Source organism: Procambarus clarkii, chromosome 17 (assembly GCF_040958095.1).
Source record: "Procambarus clarkii isolate CNS0578487 chromosome 17, FALCON_Pclarkii_2.0, whole genome shotgun sequence".
Taxonomy (NCBI): Eukaryota; Metazoa; Arthropoda; class Malacostraca; order Decapoda; family Cambaridae; genus Procambarus; species Procambarus clarkii.
The window spans coordinates 45,710,480-45,730,728 of NC_091166.1; the positions used below are offsets into that span (position 1 = coordinate 45,710,480).

The 20,249-nt window shown below is 45.2% G+C and overlaps 1 protein-coding gene across 3 annotated transcripts in view; it reads left to right on the forward strand.

Annotated features, from left to right (window-relative positions):
- LOC123772503 (venom phosphodiesterase) overlaps positions 1–20,249 on the forward strand; it is a 73,029-nt gene that overhangs the window by 11,648 nt on the left and 41,132 nt on the right. For all 3 annotated transcript variants that reach the window (XR_011228911.1, XM_045765730.2, XM_045765731.2), the window contains 5 exons: positions 3,571–3,852; positions 5,554–5,697; positions 11,699–11,815; positions 12,465–12,572; positions 15,778–16,009. Coding sequence is in view for 2 of the 3 variants with exons in the window: in XM_045765730.2 (XP_045621686.2) it covers positions 3,571–3,852; positions 5,554–5,697; positions 11,699–11,815; positions 12,465–12,572; positions 15,778–16,009 (883 nt within the window). In the remaining variant the exon portion in view is untranslated. The remainder of the gene's footprint in view (positions 1–3,570; positions 3,853–5,553; positions 5,698–11,698; positions 11,816–12,464; positions 12,573–15,777; positions 16,010–20,249) is intronic.

Consider the following 20,249-nt stretch of genomic DNA (forward strand, 5'->3'; position numbering starts at 1 on the left):
AAGCTTTCCGTTACGACTTGTGGAAAAGTTGCCGAGCAACGACAATTGGTTGCAATGGGGCCCAAGAAACTGTTTGGTCAGGTTCTAACAACATCCCACACACTCCACATAGGCTTCAAAATCTGTCCACATCTTTCTTCATCTTGGGCCAAGCGTAAAACTCAACAGTCTTGACACACACTGGCGATGCCATGATGTCCGTCTTTGGAGTACTCTCTTCTGGCACTAACTAGGAAGAACGCGTCGGCTAACTACTTCAGTCGTCTGATGAGGAAGCTAAAGGCTGCTCTCCATCGTCTCATCAGAAGCTGATCATGGAAATAGTATCCCATCGCCTCCTTTAGTTCTTTCAACAATGGGATGGCCTCCTAGCAACATTAAGAAAGACTGGGGGTCAGCCCTGCAACTCACCTAAGGTGTGGCCGAACTCGAATTCTGGTGCGAACATATGAGACACCAGAACTCTGACCTCATCATCTGCACCATCCTCCATGCTAGGTTGAGGTGGAGCCCTCTGCTTCAGGCTCAGTCTCCTCATACAGGTAGCCACAAGATCTACCTTCCACTCCACCTTTGGAGGGATCCTAGTCTCAGTACAATATACCTATGTAGTGGCAAGACTACCTTCAGACTTGCAATCTATTCATCTGGTTACAGCACTCAGGGTAAATCACACCATCCTCTGCATACTTTGTGCTTGTTCAACCTTAGGTTCTACTACCATAATGGGGTGTTCGTTCCCTTTAAGGGGCCATGGGTTCACAAATTTCCAAAAATATGCAATAAATGAAAACTAGTTCGATTTCAATTAAACTTTTTTTGACTAGTTGTATATGAAAAGGGTTTCATCTGGTCCAAATCTCAGCGTCGTAGCATAAATAGGAAGGGAGAAAAAATATTGAATTATGTGTCAAAAATTTTCCAAAATGGTCAAAAATTAACATCAAACACAAGTGTCAACTGAAATCATGTCTATGTCTCTCAGTTATCGCAATAGCATATAATAAAAAAAATAATAGTTTTATAAAAAAAAATAGATTTTTTTCCATTTTTTTCTTATTTGTTTATCGGACGATTTGCATGAAACTTATACACCTGACTGCACGTAAGCCTATCTGTAAGGGTGCCAGTTTTGGAGGAAATTGGTTGATGTCAACCTCAGCCACAGATGGCAGCACCTTAAGACTCCATTTTTTTACTTATTTATTTTCAGGTAACATAAACGTTATCTCTACACTTTCATTTTTTATTCAATTTACATGAAACTTGCACATTATATGTAGAGTTTGTCTCTAAAATCTATTTCCGCATTGTTTTCCCAAGTCCATTTATTGATTTTATAAATGTTTATAAACATAATTTTGTTGCATAATTTTTAGGGAAACTTTGAACATTTGTATTATTGCACTAAATACATTTGGGATAGAAATCTGGCAACAAAACCTTTACTATATGCTAATGTGATAGCTGAGTGTCATAGAAATGATTTCGGTTGACACTTGTGTTTGTAGCAACACGTTGAAAAATCGTCTAAAATACGTATTTTTTTCTCTCTCTCTCTCTCTCTTTGTATTTAGGCTGCGATGCTGAAACTTGGACCAGTTGCAGCCCTTTTTACATATAAAACGTCAATAAATATTGATTGCACTAGAACAGCTTTTAATAATCTAACCTATGCCCCCTTAACTTGCCCACCAGCAAGATCATTATCCAGGATCACATCAGCACCTGGAAAGAACAATTGGGCACTAACACCAATGGTTCAAACTTCTGAGGTAAATTTCGACCTTAAATTGACTTGAATCAGTGGCATGTGCTCAACTGGACATGTAATACCCTGAGTTAATATTACCTCTTCACTGTCTATCTTCTAAACATCTGATAATACATTGTTCAAAATTAATGTTTGAGAAATTCGAGCGTCACATGGGACAAACCCTAATTTCCAAATACCTGTATTACACAAAATTTGTCCTGTGGATGGAGGTTTTAACGCAATCATCCACCGAGGCGTGACTATCCTGCAAGTACTATATCTGAAGAAATAGTCTACAACTCCTTCCTTTCAGCAAGCCTTGTACTCCTTGGAGAAGGAGCAACCTTGAAGGGTACTCCTATACCCTTCCAGCAAATGTATCTGGACTGAGGTGGGTTGTCTAGCTACCGGATGCCTATTCACTGACAGGTGAAGGAAAGATCAAGTAAATAGAAAGGTCTAAAAGTCTGTATCCTGCTGCGGAAATTGACTCTGAGGTGTTTAGGCTACAACTCGTTCTTAGGCTATGGTCGTCCGTGCAGTGACTGATCCCAAAGACGTGTTCATCATAGCGAGGGGACAATTCAACCGTAAGTAGCAGGATAATGGCTACCCTAAAATAAATAAATTTAATTAATTCTGTCGGGGGACATGCAGCCGGAGTGTGTGTATAAACGTTTGAATAAACGACTCCCCCCCCCCCCTCAACCCCCGAGATCGAATTACAGCCAATTTCCCCCAGGATGCAACCCTACAGCAAGCAACATCCTGACAAACTCCTGGGTACCTACATGCTGCTAAGTGACCAAAGGCATTTGGTGATGTGAAATGCGCCCAACCATTTCTGTCCCACCCGGGATTCGAATCCGGGATTCTTGATTGTGACGCGAGAACGAAGCCGTCTGTACTACCGGAACCCTAAAAAACACTCGTAAAGTAAAACTTATAGGTACCTACCGGCTGCAAAGACCCCTAAACCGGTATTGAATCAACTCCGATTCTTGAGAGAATTGCTAGAAGTATATTTCAAACCTCACCTACAACCATCAAGGGGAATTAAATCTAAACTAATACGTAAAGAACAGCCAAGCACAAACCGATTAATATAACTAAGTGATTAGGGTTGATAAAGGTTATTTTGTAGTGGCCTGGAAACCTCTGAACTACAGAAGTGAAGGAGTCACATGAAAGACAGAAACACGAGACAAATGGATGGTGACTGTGATGCATAGCCTGGACCCCTCTCTCGGAGAGGATGCAAGACAACACACTTCATATTAAGATTACAAGCAGAGACCCAAAGGCTACCCACTAACATCACTCTGGTACCAATAGACTGTGACTCTTTATACCCGTCCAGCTCGCAGGCCTCAGCTATGGAAGTAGTTACGAATTTTTCTAACAAAATTCAACATGTGTCGCCTCCCAAGCTGAGGAAATAGGCATATAGCACCCACCTATCCCTGGGTCGATCAAAGTAGGACTGGAGTTTAGTATGAGAAATAAACTGACGCTGCAACAAACAGTAGTAGAGGAAATTTTTCATTCCTGACGTATTTAACGTGCAGAGTTGAGTACACACTTCGGCCACTCTTGTACGCATGGCGTACTGATCACCTGCTAGCAATCAGGTGATCTGGTTGATCAATTCAAAGATGCTAAAAAACATCATTAATACAACACCCCTGCCTTGTACCCCATCATTAACACACAATACCCCTGCCCTGTACCCCCACCATTAACACACAACACCCTGCCCAGTACACCCTGTTCTTCCTCCTCAATCTCTGACCACCATCTTGTGTCTCCTCAAGTGCTGTATGGTGCTGCTGGTGGTGGTGGCGGCGGTGCTGGGAGTGACGCTGAGCGCCGGAAATGACGGGCTCCTGCCAGAGCGACTGGAGGCGGCGCGCTGCCCGAGGGACTACGGCCGCCGTCCAGTGTTGCTGGTCTCCCTTGATGGCTTCCGAGCAGACTACCTCAAGAGGGGGCTCACCCCCACCATTGAGAAGCTGGCCCAGAAGGGGGTCCACGCCCCCTACATGTTTTCCTCGTACCCCACCGTCACGTTTCCTAATCACTATACTATAGTCACGGTAAGTATATACTAACGTGTCGTTGACCATTCACAAGAAAACCTACTTGAAACTCTATTCCTGCTAATGACTTCTTAATCATAACAGTTACTGAAGGATGAGAACATCAACTAATGCTGGTGGCTGACTTTCTGCATACAGAATAACATAACCGTATTCCAAAATTGCCTGTATTCAACCCAAAGTTGAATACTTAGATGATGTCAGAAAAAATTCCAATGTCGCTTATTGAGGTCATTTTCAGGCTACCAGATGTCCCATTCTGCATGTTACTAGAAATTTCGGCCTTCCCAATCTAATTAGCCTAATCAAGATAAATCCATTATGTTCAAGCATAGTAAGTTATTATCAAAAAGCACCAAGCCGGGGAGGATGTTCATGCCTAACCTAACCTAACCTAATATATTAAATTAGTCGCATTCTCCTTCCCCAACCAGGGTCGAATTTAGGTGTAAGCAAATGAAGCTACAGCTTATATAGGGCTATATAGGGGGGAAGCCTATAGGGCTTCACAATGTGAATGAATGAATCAATCAATCAATTAAATATAGGTTAAGATACCCTGTAGGGTGAGTGGGGATAGGGGAAGAATTAGTGGGGTGAGAGGAAAGGTTTTTAGGATGAGATAAAGTGCCAGGGCTAGACCCAGCTGCATGGCATTAATGAAGGAACCTTTCAAAGCCTCTCCGCCTGCTTGGTGGTGTGGGAGACGCCCCGCCGGACCACCACTGGTCACACGAGAGAAACTGGCATGTAACTCTCACATGATCTCTCGTAACCCTTCACGGGCACCGTTAAGGTTGACAGCATAACATACACGTCATCACGAGGGTACCCGTTGTCAGGGACAGGAAGTTTGGTAATCTTATCGCGGTGTCCCTAGGCCAACTGCTGACATTCCCCAGGATGCAGCCTACAACAGTTGCCTAACACACAGATACCTAATTCCTGCACAGACGTTCGTGATGTCGCGGGAATTGAACTCTAGACCTATGGGTTGTGACCCGAGTGCGCTGACTACTGCGCTAGAGGGACCTATAAATTGTAAATCACATATAACATGTGATTAACAGACAAGCTCGGATAACATTAAAGCACTCTTTCTTGTGTTCCCCAGGGCTCGAAACAGTTTTATTGGAACATAAAATTTATTTCTTTAACAATAGCAATTATTTTTCTTTAAACAATTGACTTGAGTTTCTTAATCCTTGAAATGTTGATTCACATAAACAAAATTGTGAGGAACTCTGGCACTTAACTGCATAAAGTTTAGCAGCAAAAATGTGTTATGTATTTAATTACAACCCTTTAGTGTTTAATCTTGTTTACCTACCACGCCTCTCCTCGACTTCTCACACTGCCCAACCGCTTGGGCTGGATGATCGAGCAACGGTCTCGCTTCATGCAGGTCAGCGCTCAATCCCCGACCGTCTAAGTCGTTGGGCACCATCCCAAATCCTTATCCTGATCCTTTCCTAGCCCTCAACCCGTTCTCGCACTTTCTTACAATCAATATTGACTTATTTAATACGTGCATATGTGACATACTAAACATACTATATTTAATAAGTCAATATTGACTACGAAAGTGCGAGAACGGGTTGTAGCCCTATATAGTGGTAATGGCTTAGCGTTTTCTCCCGAAAGTTCCCTTCCCTTCCTCCAAGCACTGGGTCTCAAACAAGCTCTCCCTCCCTCCAGGGGCTCTACCCGGAGAGCCACGGCATCGTCAGCAATTATTTCTACGACCCGGTCCTCCAGGGATTGTTTACGCTCAACAGCCCAACCATGTCCAATGCGTCGTGGTGGGGCGGCGAGCCCATCTGGAACACACTCACCCTCCAGGTAAGCCTTGGTCACACTCACCCTCCAGATAAGCTTTGGTCACGCTGACCCTCCAGGTAAGCCTTGGTCACGCTGACCCTCCAGGTAAGCCTTGGTCACACTGATCCTCCAGGTAAGCCTTGGTCACACTGATCCATGTTGCTTACCTGCAGTCTTCTCTACCTTCAGTAAGCCTCACCCTCGCAGTAACATTTCAGACTGGCAAAAGTAACTTTAGCTATATTTAAGACGGTCTAAATTTTATATGTGAATTATAGTTTTTGATTTTTGTAAATTTCCGGGTGATAGCCTACTTCAGATTTGTCAAATTCCATGTTAGTTGATGTCGCCGCCGGTGCTGGCGCTCGTGGACACCTGGGCTGCGGCCCTGGCTTTGGGAGCCTGAATGTAAGCACACGAGTTCATTGGTCCTCGCCGGTGACGATTACCCAATGAGGGGTAACCCGGGGTCATGTGCTCCCCATGAGGGAGAGCTTCATTAGACTGCCGCAAACCAAAAAACAATACCATATGGCAACTCACATAGTCTACCACACATCACTTTACTTCACCGTGCACTGTAGGAGAACTAGAATTATACTGTTCATAGCATCTCACTCCCTACCTGGTTTAACCGATTCTCCTTGACGTTGACTGTGTCAATGACTGCACCAGAGCCTCAAGTTACACTTGGGGCGACGATTCTTCGCCAATAATCCTCACGGTTCCTTCTTCAACCTGGTACAGCTTAGGAAGCATGACTAGGCTCCTCACACAGCCACATTCTGGACACGCCATAATGTCTTGCAATCGCATCTATTCCTTCATATAGAAGTCGTTGTACAGGTCGCCTGTTTCTTGGTAAGCCCCTTGATTCTTCTTTATTTATTATTTTTTATTTATATACAGGTATATACAAGAAGTTACATTGGGTTTATGAGACTACATAGCATGATGTGTTCACATTCTTGTAAAGCCACTAGTACGCACAGCGTTTCGGGCAGGTCCTTAATCTAACAGATAATATTAAGTATGTAATTTCTAGCAAAATTTATAAAATGTTAACAGGTGCATTGTAAGAAAATTTGACAAAGATAAGTAGGCACATTAAAGCACATTGGAAGCTTTGACTCATAGCATTGATAGTTTGAGTGATGATATGACAAAGATTAGTAGGCACATTAAAGCACACTGATTGAAATTGAAATAAGTTTATTGAAGTAAAATACACACAAAGGGATGAGGTAGCTCAAGCTATTCTCACCCCGTTCAGTACATCGTCTTAATACATATATAGACAGACATCACACACACTGATAGTACATATAAGATAACAGCAATGTTTAATGGTAAAGTTGTAAGGCTTAGGTACATATATATTGAGGGATTGGGTAGCACACAATATGTGTTCAATATAACAACCATGATATAAGATGATATCAATGATTACAATGGAAAAGTTATATGGCTTAGGTACATATATTGAGGGATTGGGTAGCACAAAATACAGATACAGATTCAGAGGATAAACTCGCACTGGATAGTGAGCGAGTTTAAAGCACTAGGTATGAAACTATGAAGATGAAATTAGGTAGTTTTTGGTTTTATTTTTAAATAAAGCAAAAGTTTGACAGCTTTTCAATTCGTTAGGAAGTGAGTTCCATAGACTAGGTCCCTTTATTTACATAAAGTGTTTACGCAGATTAAGTTTGACTCTGGGGATGTCAAAGAGATATTTATGTCTGGTGTGGTGAGTATGTGTTCTATTACATCTGTCCAGGAAGAGTTTCAGAACAGGGTATGCACTTAAGAAAAAGGTTTTGTAAATGTAATTGGCACAAGAGAATGTGTGGAGTCAATTTATGTTTAGCATGTTTAGGGATTTAAACAGGGGAGCTGAGTGTTGTCTGAAAGCAGAGTTTGTTATTGTTCTGATAGCAGATTTGTGCTGAGTGATGATGGACTTGAGGTAGTTTGCAGAGGTTGAACCCCATGCACAGATACCATAAGTAAGATAAGGATAGATAAGTGCATAATATAGTGAGAGGAGAGCAGAGTTGGGTACATAATATCTGATCTTAGAGAATATACCAACTCTTTTAGAGACTTTCTTAGTTATGTGTTGTATGTGGGTGCTGAAGTTGAGTCTCTTATCTAAGAATAGGCCAAGGAACTTAACATAAATTTTATTGCTGATTTTAACATTATCTATCTGAAGCTGAATTGCATTTGTTGATTTGCTTCCAAATAAGATGTAGTAGGTCTTTTTTATGTTTAATGTGATCTTCCGTCTTCCGTAACCTCTTCCGACCTTCCCATCTTCCGTAAAGTTGTTTTACAGTCGACCAGTTCTAGCTCTGGAACAGGAGTAAGCTGATGTTACCAGTGTCCTTAAGTGGGATTTTACTGGTATGGGGCAGCCCAGTGAGCAGGGCCACATAGTTACGTTCATTGTCTATCAGTGAATTGACGCCTGTAGGAGCCGCATCGGAGCCGGTATGTGCACAAAGGCAAGTTCGTGGTTAATCCGAGTTGCCACATATTGGCTATAAAGTGGCCTGCACTCGCCAAGACGGTATATTACGGGTGCGGATGTCAAGAGCAGTGTTGCATCGTTTTGTTATTATTTATTAAAAGGGGAGAGTTAATGTGCTACTGCCCCCTCCCCTTTGATTAGTATAACCAGGATTTGAACATGAGGAAACTGATTTGTGTACAATGATATTATTAGTATTTATATGGTACTTGGGGGGGGGGGGAGTACCTGGCGTTGCCTTGGTGTCTCTCTCTCAGCCATCCCTCCTTCTATCCATCCATCCGTCCATATCTTCTCTCTCTCTCTCTCTCTCTCTCTCTCTCTCTCTCTCTCTCTCTCTCTCTCTCTCTCTCTCTCTCTCTCTCTCTCTCTCTCTCTCTCTCTCTCTCTCTCTCTCTCTCTCTCTCTCTCTCTCTCTCTCTCTCTCTCTCTCTCTCCTCTCTCTCTCTCTCTCTCTCTCTCTCTCTCTCTCTCTCTCTCTCTCTCTCTCTCTCTCTCCTCTCTCTCTCTCTCTCTCTCTCTCTCTCTCTCTCTCTCTCTCTCTCTCTCTCTCTCTCTCTCTCTCTCTCTCTCTCTCTCCATACATATACGAGGGGTACCCGGTAGTGCCCGGGTGTCCTCTCCCTCGCTTCCTTCTGCAAATCCTTCTCCTCCCCTCGTTCTCCCCGCTCTTTCCCCTTCCTCTCGCCCTCCCTACTCTTTCCTTCTTCCTCTCCACCGGGGCTTCCCTCCTTCCCCCATTATCCTCGTCCTTCCCCTTCCTGCCCTCCCTCTCGTCCTCCCTCCCCCTTCGCGCTCCGCCGCCTGTTCTCCCGCCTACCCCCCCCCCCCCCCCCGCCCATCCTCCCTCCCCACCCATCCTTCCCCCTTGCCTTCCTCCCTTCCCCATCTACCCCCGCCCATCTACCCTCCCTCTCACACCGGCTTGGTGCCTTTTGATAATTACTAATTTACTTCATGGCGCTGGAACCAATCGTAATGACGTTTGCCTTTCCATTGGAAACCTAAAAAAAAAATCGGCACCGTGGAGAAGGGGGGGAGGGACCTGCTGCATGGGTAACAGCCCCAGTATCAACCTACCCTGGGGTTTGCGCCATGGAGAGGCCACTCTAGACCGACAACCAGAGCGGGGGGGGGGGGTAGAAATAGCCTAAGCTACTCTATTCCTTTGAGATGTATTTATTGCTTATCTCAATAAATATACTTGAACTTGAACAGAGCGCAACTCCATAGTCTCCTGAGACTGGTGTACGCCTACTACTTACTTCCCCTCTCCTCCTCCACCCCTTCTCCCTCTCGTCCGCCGCCCCCCAACTTACCCTCTCTTCCCTTTCACAGAATATATTATTTTGGAGGAATGAAACTACTGTATTTAAGGAAAAAATGTGTTCTGATGAGGAAAACTTTGTACATGCCAACCCTAATTTCACACTTGACCAAAACTGAATCCGTGAGATTGAACCGGGAAGGGGGGAAGGGGGTTGAATAATTACTGATATTTCTTAAATCATTTAACTTAGGCTGGTCGGGGTAGGCCTATGTTCGTCCCGTACCCCAGACCATTTCCCCTACGAATTTGGATAACGCTCATCCCAAGGGTCTGGTGTCCGACTTTGGACAAACAGCTATTCTCTGTAATCGGTATTGTTTGATGATTATATTTACTTAGGAATGGAGAATTATCAAAAGTGTTTCCAGGTGAAATGGTTTAAGCGTTAAAAATTGCCATTTTTCGGATGTTATTTATCATTATTTATGCTAATTGGTGGGTTCTGTGTATAAACAGTTTCGGGATAAAATTTGTCCCCTTACAGCAAGGAATGCTTGTCAAGTGAAACCTTAGCACTAACATGCAGTGATCACCCTGTTGTTGAGGCTTTAGCCAGTCTTAACTATGTACTGGTCTCCAGGAGGTGGTGTAATGTAACAGTCGGAAAGTTTCCTTGATGTCATCATTGATCTTACGTTGACCAGCTGATGTTATCCGGCTTATGTACTCACCTAGGTGTACTCACCTAATTGTGCTTGCGGTGAGTTGAGCTTCGGCTCATGGGTCCTACCTCTCAATTATCAATAACTGATGTACAGGTTCCTGAGCTTATTGGGCTCTATCATATCTACATTTGAAACCGTGTACGTAGGCTGCATCCACCACCTCCCTTCCTAGTGAGCCTCCAGTGATGTTTTTGTTGAAATATCTTTAATAAGATCCTCTTTCTGTTCCGAAGCTTTGAGATTACATTCTAAATGAAAACACTGATCTTCTGGTCTACTATCTGCTGCTCTCATCTTTATTGCCTTGCATTTGCAGGAGGTTGAAGTCAAGTAGCTACTTACTGAACTCTTATGAACCTACAGCGTGTTCATATTTTGTTTGTTGACATTTTTGCAATTATCTTGTGAACATAATACGTCTCTTTTGGTTTCGTTTCGTCTTCAAACATCACGAACGGGTGTGATAAGATATATATGTTGTTTTATAAGATAGAACTAACTTTTACATATATCCTTTTAAAATGTTTGGCGTTGCACACAATCACCTCGTCCAGTGGTCAGGTCCAGCCGTCTCTAACTCTTAAGATTGTATATTTTTTCGTATTTCGCTTACACGTTCTTTAGATAGATGGCGTCCATGTTCTCTGGGGCTGTGGCCAGAATAAACCCATTTTCCATATCCAACTTTTTCATATATTTAAAGTTGTGAAGCTTTATATTAAAGCTTCACAACTTTATATTAAAGTTGTGAAGCTTTAATATTAAGGTGTGTAGTCTAAATATAAAGTTGTGTAGCCTTAATGTAACGTTAGTGACTTTTAGCTCCAGTAATCATATGAGAGAACGTCCCGCACTCTCTCTGCAGCCCGTCCTCCAAACAAAGATCCAAAAGTGATTCCATGCACCCGCCAAACCCCCCTGTTTATGAATGAAAAGCGGTTTACACACGACTCACAACTGCTGACGTTCGAACATATCCGGAACAAGTGCTTCACTGACGAGTTTTGTTCGAACCACTTCGCTATAAATGCTTCACCCACGTACTACAAATGCAAATAATCGCCAACCGAACCTAAACACCTAACCTAACCTATGCCTATGCCTATATATACACAATATGCTAATATATTATAATATTAATTTATACTTGAGAAAATTCCCGTTTTGAATGAACAGCATGTTAAAATTTATGAATGCGTCTGTGGGGTCGACCGCTGGATGTAATGGACTTGAGTCGAGGACGGGTTGTTCTCTAACATCCTGGTGTGTTTTATCGCGCGTACCTCACCGCTGTTGCATGTTGCAATTCTGGTATGACGAAGGTTGGCAATCATTTTGTCATAATTTTCCATCCTATAAAATGCATAAACGAATGTCGAATGTTGAAGTTTGCCAGCACTGCTGGAGCTCCATACTATGAGAGGTATTATGTATATTATGTTTATACGTTTCCTTTGTGTTTAATAAGACTCAGAGATGGTGTATTTCCAGGGAAAGAAGAGCGCCACCTTCTTCTGGCCGGGGTCAGACGCGGACGTTCAAGGAAGGCATCCTACCTACTGGCTCAACTATAATCACTCCATCCCCTACCAGCAGCGGGTCCTCAAGGTCAGACTCATCACCATACAATTCATAAAAGCAGTCTCTTGTTTCATAGAAATAACAGCTATTTTTTGTTGGTCGTATACAGTGTGTCAAAGGAGGTGGAAGCATAATTGAAACGTGTCATGACGTATATTTATACATAAACTTAGAGATAAATTAAGTCGACGACTTGCACACATATGTTCTCTTCTAATATAAACTAGCATGGATTAGTTGCTTGCTTGCCAGTGATGTGTGTTGTGTGTTTGGTAGGTGTGGCAGGTGTGGGAGTGACTGTGGTGGCAGGTGTGGGTGTGACTGTGGTGGCAGGTGTGGGAGTGACTGTGGTGGCAGGTGTGGGTGTGACTGTGGTGGCAGGTGTGGGTGTGGCTGTGGTGGCAGGTGTGGGTGTGACTGTGGTAGCAGGTGTGGGTGTGGCTGTGGTGGCAGGTGTGGGTGTGGCTGTGGTGGCAGGTGTGGGTGTGGCTGTGGTAGCAGGTGTGGGTGTGGCTGTGGTAGCAGGTGTGGGTGTGGCTGTGGTAGCAGGTGTGGGTGTGGCTGTGGTAGCAGGTGTGGGTGTGGCTGTGGTAGCAGGTGTGGGTGTGGCTGTGGTAGCAGGTGTGGGTGTGGCTGTGGTAGCAGGTGTGGGTGTGACACAGCTGTTCTGCTGCAGGTGCTGGAGTGGCTGAACTTGCCTGCTGGGGAGAGACCTGACTGGGTCTCCCTCTACTTCGACGAGCCCGACTACCAGGGCCACGCCACGGGACCCGACTCTCCTGAGGTGAGTGAAGAGTGAACACAGTGACAGTAAGGTGTTGGGGCGGCACTTGAGGTGGAGAGTGAAGAAGGGAGACAGTTTAGGTTGAGGGTGATGGGTGAGATTCATGGGGGAGGAGATGCTAAGATGTTGGGAGTCTGTCAGATCAGTCGGTGTTGATAGGGATCACGTGTCTATCAATAATGTCTCTTAGGACTCCTCCTTTTCTGTGATCCGTGGAGAAGACGATCCTGTAGAATACTTTGATAGGAGAGACCGGTAATGTACCATTGTGTTAAGTCTGAGGTTGCTAATTGAAGATTTAACATCGCCTGTATCCACCAGGACATTTTCTTCTAGCATTAAGGCCCATTTCTGTGTTGGTTTCCTTACTGTGCGTTGCAGAGTAAAAGCTACCATTCCTTTCTGAGACTGTTACTAGGTTAAGAACAAAGCTCATCGTTTAGTTGGACCCTTCTTCTTCTTGAGAATAGGTGCAGTTTGCATAAAGGGTTTACCCTCGCGATGACTGCACCAGGACAGATGTAGGAAGACGCGTTGACGTTGAGGAGAAGAAAGTCAAAAGTGTTAGATGTGTCGGGTCGTAGAGAGAGGAGTGGCGACGAAAACAGAGGCGGACGTTAGAGGGAGACTCCCGCACCGCAGGGCGGGATGTCGAGTTCACGGTGGCAGCGGATCCACGCACGGCGTAGCAGCGTGCGCAAGACGTCAACTAATATTACTCCGGAAACTTGTATATCGGAAAGTGCAAGCAGTACGCATCCCAAATCACCCACGTGTCAGGGGACACCCGGCCACCAGGCGGCGCCTTCGGCTGAGACATCTATCCGGCACCCTATAAACACACTCCTTCACTCCTGACACCCAGACAGTGGATGAGCACCGCAGGATCGGAAGCACCCGGGCATCCCAATAATGGCCCAACACCGGACCCTCACAGGGCATGACCCCAATGACCCCAGCAATCGGGACAAAGCTTCCCCCAGACCAGGGCAACGAAGGCGGGGGAACCACAGGGGATGCAGGCACGGCATCGAACCCACCACAGGGCACAGGAGCCGAGGCCATCAGGCGCACATCTTTCCACAACACCATGACGAGGTCGCGATCATCAGGGGCAACCCCCCACTGCGGGGATCCAACAGTGGGAGACACAGGAGGGGGGGCATAGGTAGCAACTTCGGAGCCCTCACAGCACCAACATCCAAGGCTGGGGACGCCAGAGCATCATACTCCTCCACCAACTCCCAAGGCACACCACGAAGGGGAGACACTCCGAGCCCGCCTCGAATGCTTTGAGACAGGCCTCACCACACCACTCCCAGCAGGCCCCTCCGCAGGCACAGCCACCATCCTCACCCGCACCGTCCGAAGAGTCCACAGAGGCCACATCGCCCGCACTGTCCACATCATCCAGGGAAACAGCTTCAGAATACCGATGCACACGCTTCTGCAAAGGGATGGAAAGAGCAGAACTACAGTCGCCAACACACACAGGCACGGCAGGCACCTCCCCCTGCCGAAGCCCCCCCCCCCCCCCACCCCCCCCCCCCCCCACCTCCAAAACAGCAGAACCCGCGTCTCCGGGAGCCGGTACCACATTCACGGGCGGGGGTGGGACACAAATCTCCACCGGGTCATCCCGCACTACACGCAGCGCAGGCCCACCACCCACACACACCGGTTCAACAACCCCAGGGGCCACAGCTGGTACCAGAGGTGTCGCACAGGCCATAGAATTCACCTCAACAGGCGGAGCAGCAGACAGGCAATCAGGCGCCTCAGGCACAGCACCCACTTCGTCTTCAGAACCGTCCGAACGTAATAGGGGCGGAAAATCATCCGCATGAAAAACATGCACCCAACCAGTCGCTCCCACGTTGCAGTCAGATGACCCTCGTGACCACACCGATAACAGGTGCGCGGTTGACCCCGATACAGGCAGTGGAGCGTGTAACCCAACACGGACATCGACGACGGTACACTTCACTTCAGTCAGGGTGCGGGAGCCGTCAAGCATACCAACACAGTGCCCGGCAAGGCCCTTGTTCCAACGAACAGTTAACACTGTCCCAAACCGTTCAAAACAGGAGGTTAAAAAGTCGTCCTGAAATTCGAAGGGGGCACCATGCACCGCCACAGATGTCAAGGTGACACTAAGATTCACCACCTTAACAGAACCAGCAGTATCAGGGAGAGGGTAAACACGCCCCTCACACCGCTCAAGAAACGCCTGAAAGGCAGCCTGGAGGTGGAATTTGAACACAGCACGGTTGCCCTGAAGCAGCTGGATGCCCACCAGGTCCAACAGCTGCACATGAAGCACGTCAACCAGGGCGACACCAACCAACGGATGGTCCACTGGCACCGTAAATGCCAGACCAGCCGACAACGTCCTCTTCATTGGAGGGCGAGAAGTCCCCATGGCTAAGTCAAACGTCACCCTGTCAGTGGCAAACCACCACCAGCAGGGCAAACCAGCAATCACCCAACGTAAACAGGAGCCAGGAGCGGAGAGATCTCAGGAACGTCCGACCTGGCTAGTGGTCACCACTCAACTCAGTTGGACCCTTGTCCAATTGAACAGTTAGCGTGTCAGTTACAATTAGAGGTCACTAGTTTTAGAGTTTTAAGAGGTCATTTTAATCCCTTTTATTATATGTAATTTACTTAGTTTTAAAAATCTTATTGTTAATGATACCCTGAGACTTGACGTAATATCTTTTTCTTATATATGATACGTCTCTGCTACAGAAATAATCTAGCCATGTCAAATATCAACTTGATGCTACAAAAGCCCTCTTTCAGGTTGATTAGCAAGCCCTAAAATCCACAATGGAATGATATGTTGCACATGCAGTACCTATATGGATGGTGCAATGTGTGTGTTTGGTCCAGTTGGCAAGGAAAAAGGTCACCGGACATTCCACTCTTATTGCAGCTCGAACTCCTAATAGATCATTGCATTTTGATGTATACTCTACCTAACGCCAAACAATACGTGAATATTTTCTAGTACAATCGTTGTACTAGAAAAAGGAAGCGGCTCACGAAATTAACATACTGTTTCGTTTTCTGTTTTGTGTCCTCTGGTAGTTTAGGATAATGGCACTTTAGTACGACAGTTTCTTGACGTTGGGAAACCTTAGGAGGCCGGGCCTACTTATTGACCTTCCCTACTGTTGTCTCACGTCTCGTGGCCTTGCAGGTTGACAAGCAGCTGGTGAGGATGGAGAAGCAGGTGTCCAGCCTGGTGGAAGGCCTGGCCAAGGGAGGCCTCCTGCACTGTGTCAACATTCTCCTGGTGGCCGACCACGGCATGGCCCAGGCGGGGCCCCACAATGTCATCAGCCTCGACCAATTTGTTCCAGAGATCAGGGACCTCGCTGACGTCTTCTTCGGCGCCACCAGCAGGATCAGGCTCAAGAACGACAGCCAAGGTGAGGGATAAATTATGTCTACTTAAGCTGCTGCTGTTGTATGTGGAAATAAATTTTATCGATCCTCAGCCTGTAACAAGATATCAACAGTGTGACGTGAAAATGGATGGTAGCAATGTCTCTCTAGGGCAGATGGAATGCCAGTCGCATAAAGCCAAAAAAAAAAAAAAAAAAAAAAAAAAAAAAAAAAAAAAAAAAAAAAAAAATTAGATTGCTCTTCAACTTTGCACTGAGACAACTGTAGGATAAATCATAGAGAAAAAAAATTAAAATACTTTACTAAGAAAATTACCTTAACCAATTACATGAAATAAAAATAGTATCCAAACTTGGCTTTAATCAAAGTGTGCAAAATGAACAATAGAAACAAACAATCAAATTTACATTACATTAAAGTGCAAACAATAAAAATGGCGCGGGAATACTGTGAGCCAGTCTGCATTAACCTGCTACCACACCGAGGTATGCCAACAGATCTTTGCAGTAGAGCACGCAGGATTATTTTAGCTGGGTAAGGCTGGGAAGCCTCTATATATAGTAGAAACGGCCGTCCAGGGGGCGCTGGTGTCGGCGATAACTGGGAGCCGATTCACTCATACTACCATTACTGCTTGTTTCAGGCAATGGCGTGATCCTTGGCCATTGCTAGGTGCGATGGGCTGATGGGCCCTGGGGGAGGTAGACTGGTGGTACTGTCTAGATGGTTGAGAAGTAGTTGTTGTTGTTGCTGTAAATTCTTTAATATGCAGACGTGATGTGGTAGAATAGGTGAGGATGGAGCAGGCCTATTCTCTTCCTGAGAGATTACCATGACAACAGTAATAATGCAAATTACTATTAGTAATTTGAGGGTAATATGAAGGTCCTGGTAGTACAGTTAGGTTCCTTTATCCACGTACAATCCAGAATTCCGGGTTCAAATCCTGGGCGGGACAGAAATGGGTGCGCACATTTCCTTTCACCTAATTCGTCTGTTCACCTAGCACTAAGTAGGTACTCAGGAGTTAGTCAGCTTGTAGTGGGGTTGCATCCTGGGCGGGGTCAGTAATTCGACGTTGGTGGTGGGGGGGGGACCTCGATAAAAGCTTATGTATTAACACACGCTGGCTTCCTGTCCCCTGACACAATGAATTATTAAGTAATTATCATTAATAATCTATAACAGAGAATGCCTGTTTTTCTGTCTGTCCAAAGTTGGAGGCCATATGCATGGGGAACACCCAAATTTGCAGGGAAATGGTGTGGGGTATGGGACAGACATAGGCTGGTCGGGAGTAAACCAAAGATAAATGCTTTAAGAAATACTAACAATTATAAACACTCCCTAGGTCATAGGTCATTTTAATGCTCTCTCTCTCTCTCTCTCTCTCTCTCTCTCTCTCTCTCTCTCTCTCTCTCTCTCTCTCTCTCTCTCTCTCTCTCTCTCTCTCTCTCTCTCTCTCTCTCACGTATGGGTTATCTACTGTAACTGGTAGGTGTGTGTTTCCATAGAGCTCCTGGTTACGGAAGAGAGATGAACGTGCCTCAAGTGTGTGTGGTGCTTTCAGGTCAGAGTTGGTAGAAATTTGAGAGAAAGTTGTGTCTAGGAGAGTATATGAGGCCTAGGTAGGATTTGTGAATGTGTTCGAAGGAATTACCCAGAGGTGAGGTTGATGGAGGCGTTGCTGGACCGCTAGGTCACCAGGAGGATAAAACATGTTACTGATGCTAGGGGTTAAGATGGTCAATCATTCTGCTGTACGTTTACGTGATCGCAGTGAAAAGAAAGCAAGGGACAGCAAACATGGGACACCTTAGATAACTGAGAAGTAAGTAGAGAACATCTTTGGAGACAGTTGGAGGCACGCCAGGCTATACATATAAATTCTACATTATGTTCTAAGGAAAGAAGGATGTGGAAGTGCTTACTGAGAGCATTTATTATGGATATTGTTGAATTCCAGAAACAAGCAGCAAACACTCTCTCAACCGCCTCACATCGACGACTGTAGAACAGCAGTAACTTCCTGATACACAGCAGACCAATCTCGACCTTCCGGTCGGTCTTGCACAACAAACTTCTCATTGATGACTAGGGCTGCTTGGGGCCCCTCAGGTACTCTTGCTTCACATAGCTCCATTGTTCACATCTGTAGGTTGGTCCAGTATATGCAGACGATGAGTCACAATAACGTGGCTGAAGATATGATGACCAAACTGCCCGTTTCTGCCCGAAACGCTTTGCGTAATAGTTGCTTTAGGCATTGTATGTACTAGCTCTATCTATTAACCCAACAAACTTTGTAAAATCTCTTTATGTATGTACCTTACCTAAATAAACATTTATTATTTATTTATTTAACTACACATCAGAACACGGACAAACGACGACGTTTCGGTCCGTCTTGGACCATTATCTAGTTGTGTGATGGAAGGAGAGGATGTTGTTGTTTTTAGATTCAGTTACTGGGAACACAAAGTTGCCAGTAGCACGGGCTATGGTGAGCCCGTAGTAGACTTATCTGGCACAGTGGGGGGCAAGTAGCACGAGGCTATGGTGAGCCCGTAGTGGACTTATCTGGCACAGTGGGGGGCTGTAACTGGAAATCTGGAAGGCTGTGGGAGCACTAGCGATCCAGATGCGGATGGGGGAAAAGAGAGGAAGGGACAGGCAAATCAATAAGGTAAGAGAGTGAGATGAAAGGCGAGCAGCAAGAAAGAGAAAGAAGGTAAGAATAAAGTGAAAGATAAGAATAAGAACAGGGGGTTAAAGCTTAAGTCAGGTAACGTTTTGGGTTACAACATTTGAGTATGTACTGTGAAAGGGAAGAGTCAACAGCAACAAAGCCAGGACTCAGGTTCATGTTGGGAAGATTGTGTATCAGAGCTGAGCCAACAAGACGGCGTCTGTGTAGAGTAGAGGCAGGAAGGAAATATTATTTTACAGGAAGACCAATCAATAGGATGATTAAGAGTCCCTGACAGAATAGAGCATTGTTTGTGTCTTCGTGAGCTGATGACGTAATCATCACACTTTCTTGGCAGATACTTACCTATCAGTACTTACCTACCAGTGACTACGGAAATGTGAGGTCTAGCTCTTTTTTGCCCTCCCCCCCCCCCCCTTCCTCCCTACTAGCCTTGTTGTACCAGTTGTGTTATCATTTAACTTGTCAGACGTTGAAATTCTTTGTCACATCTGGACATAAAGTTGTGGGTGGAGGTGGCTACCGCAACTTCTTTCAGTGCGTTCCACTTGTTGATCACCCGTACACGGTGCCAGTATTTCCTGACATTTCTTTGACTCACTTGTTGCGTCTCCAGCTCTCACTTGTGTCCTCTCGTCTTACTGTCTCAGATTAAAGAGGTTGTCCTAATCCACCTTGTTTATTCCCCTTCGTATCCTCTATGTTGTGATCATGTTCCCTTTATTTTTCTCTCCTGCAAGGTAGTGAGGTCAAGCCTCTTGAACTTATCCTCATAGACTACTAACCCTGTTAGCTTTGGCACTAATCTTGTCGCCAATCTCTGCTCTATTTACATTTTGGTTTTATGCTTCACAGGGTGCGGATTCCAGGCCGGTGCTGCGTATTCTAGTTTGGCTTTACAAAAGCTATGTACATTGTATTGAAAGAACCCTGATTTAACTTTCTAAACGGTGTTCAAGTGTTTTCTAGCGTGTCATATGGTCGGATGTTATTCTCTTTACATCCGCCCAAAATCCTTTTCTCTCTCTGACTCCCATTGTTTCCTTCCCCTAATAGTGCTTTATAGTCGTAATGGCTTGGCGCTTCCTCCTAATAGTTCGCTTCCCTTCTCCTAATAGTGTTGATACCTCTTAAATCTTCTACTTCCCTTTCCCATCTTCATTACCTTACACTTGTTGGAGTTAAATCCTAGCAACCATTTATTTGTCCATTTCTGGATTTTGTCAGTCATCCTTTAACCTTGTAGGAGGTGGGTGGGGCAGGTCTGGTGAGAGGCCGGGGGTTAGGTAGGTCACTGTCGTCTCTCGTTATTTGCTCAAATTATCGACATTATTGCATCAGAAGCTGAAATGTTTTTTGTTGATGTGGTCCTGTAGGTAGTGACGTCATAGTGGTGACACAACAGGCATAGTGCAAGCCGTTTCAATATAGTTTTTGTATTTATTTTTATTTATTTATTTATGTATACAAGAAGGTACGTTGGGATTATGTGAGGACATAGCATTGATGTTTTTACATTCTTGTAGGCATAGCGTTTCGGGAAGGTCCTTAAT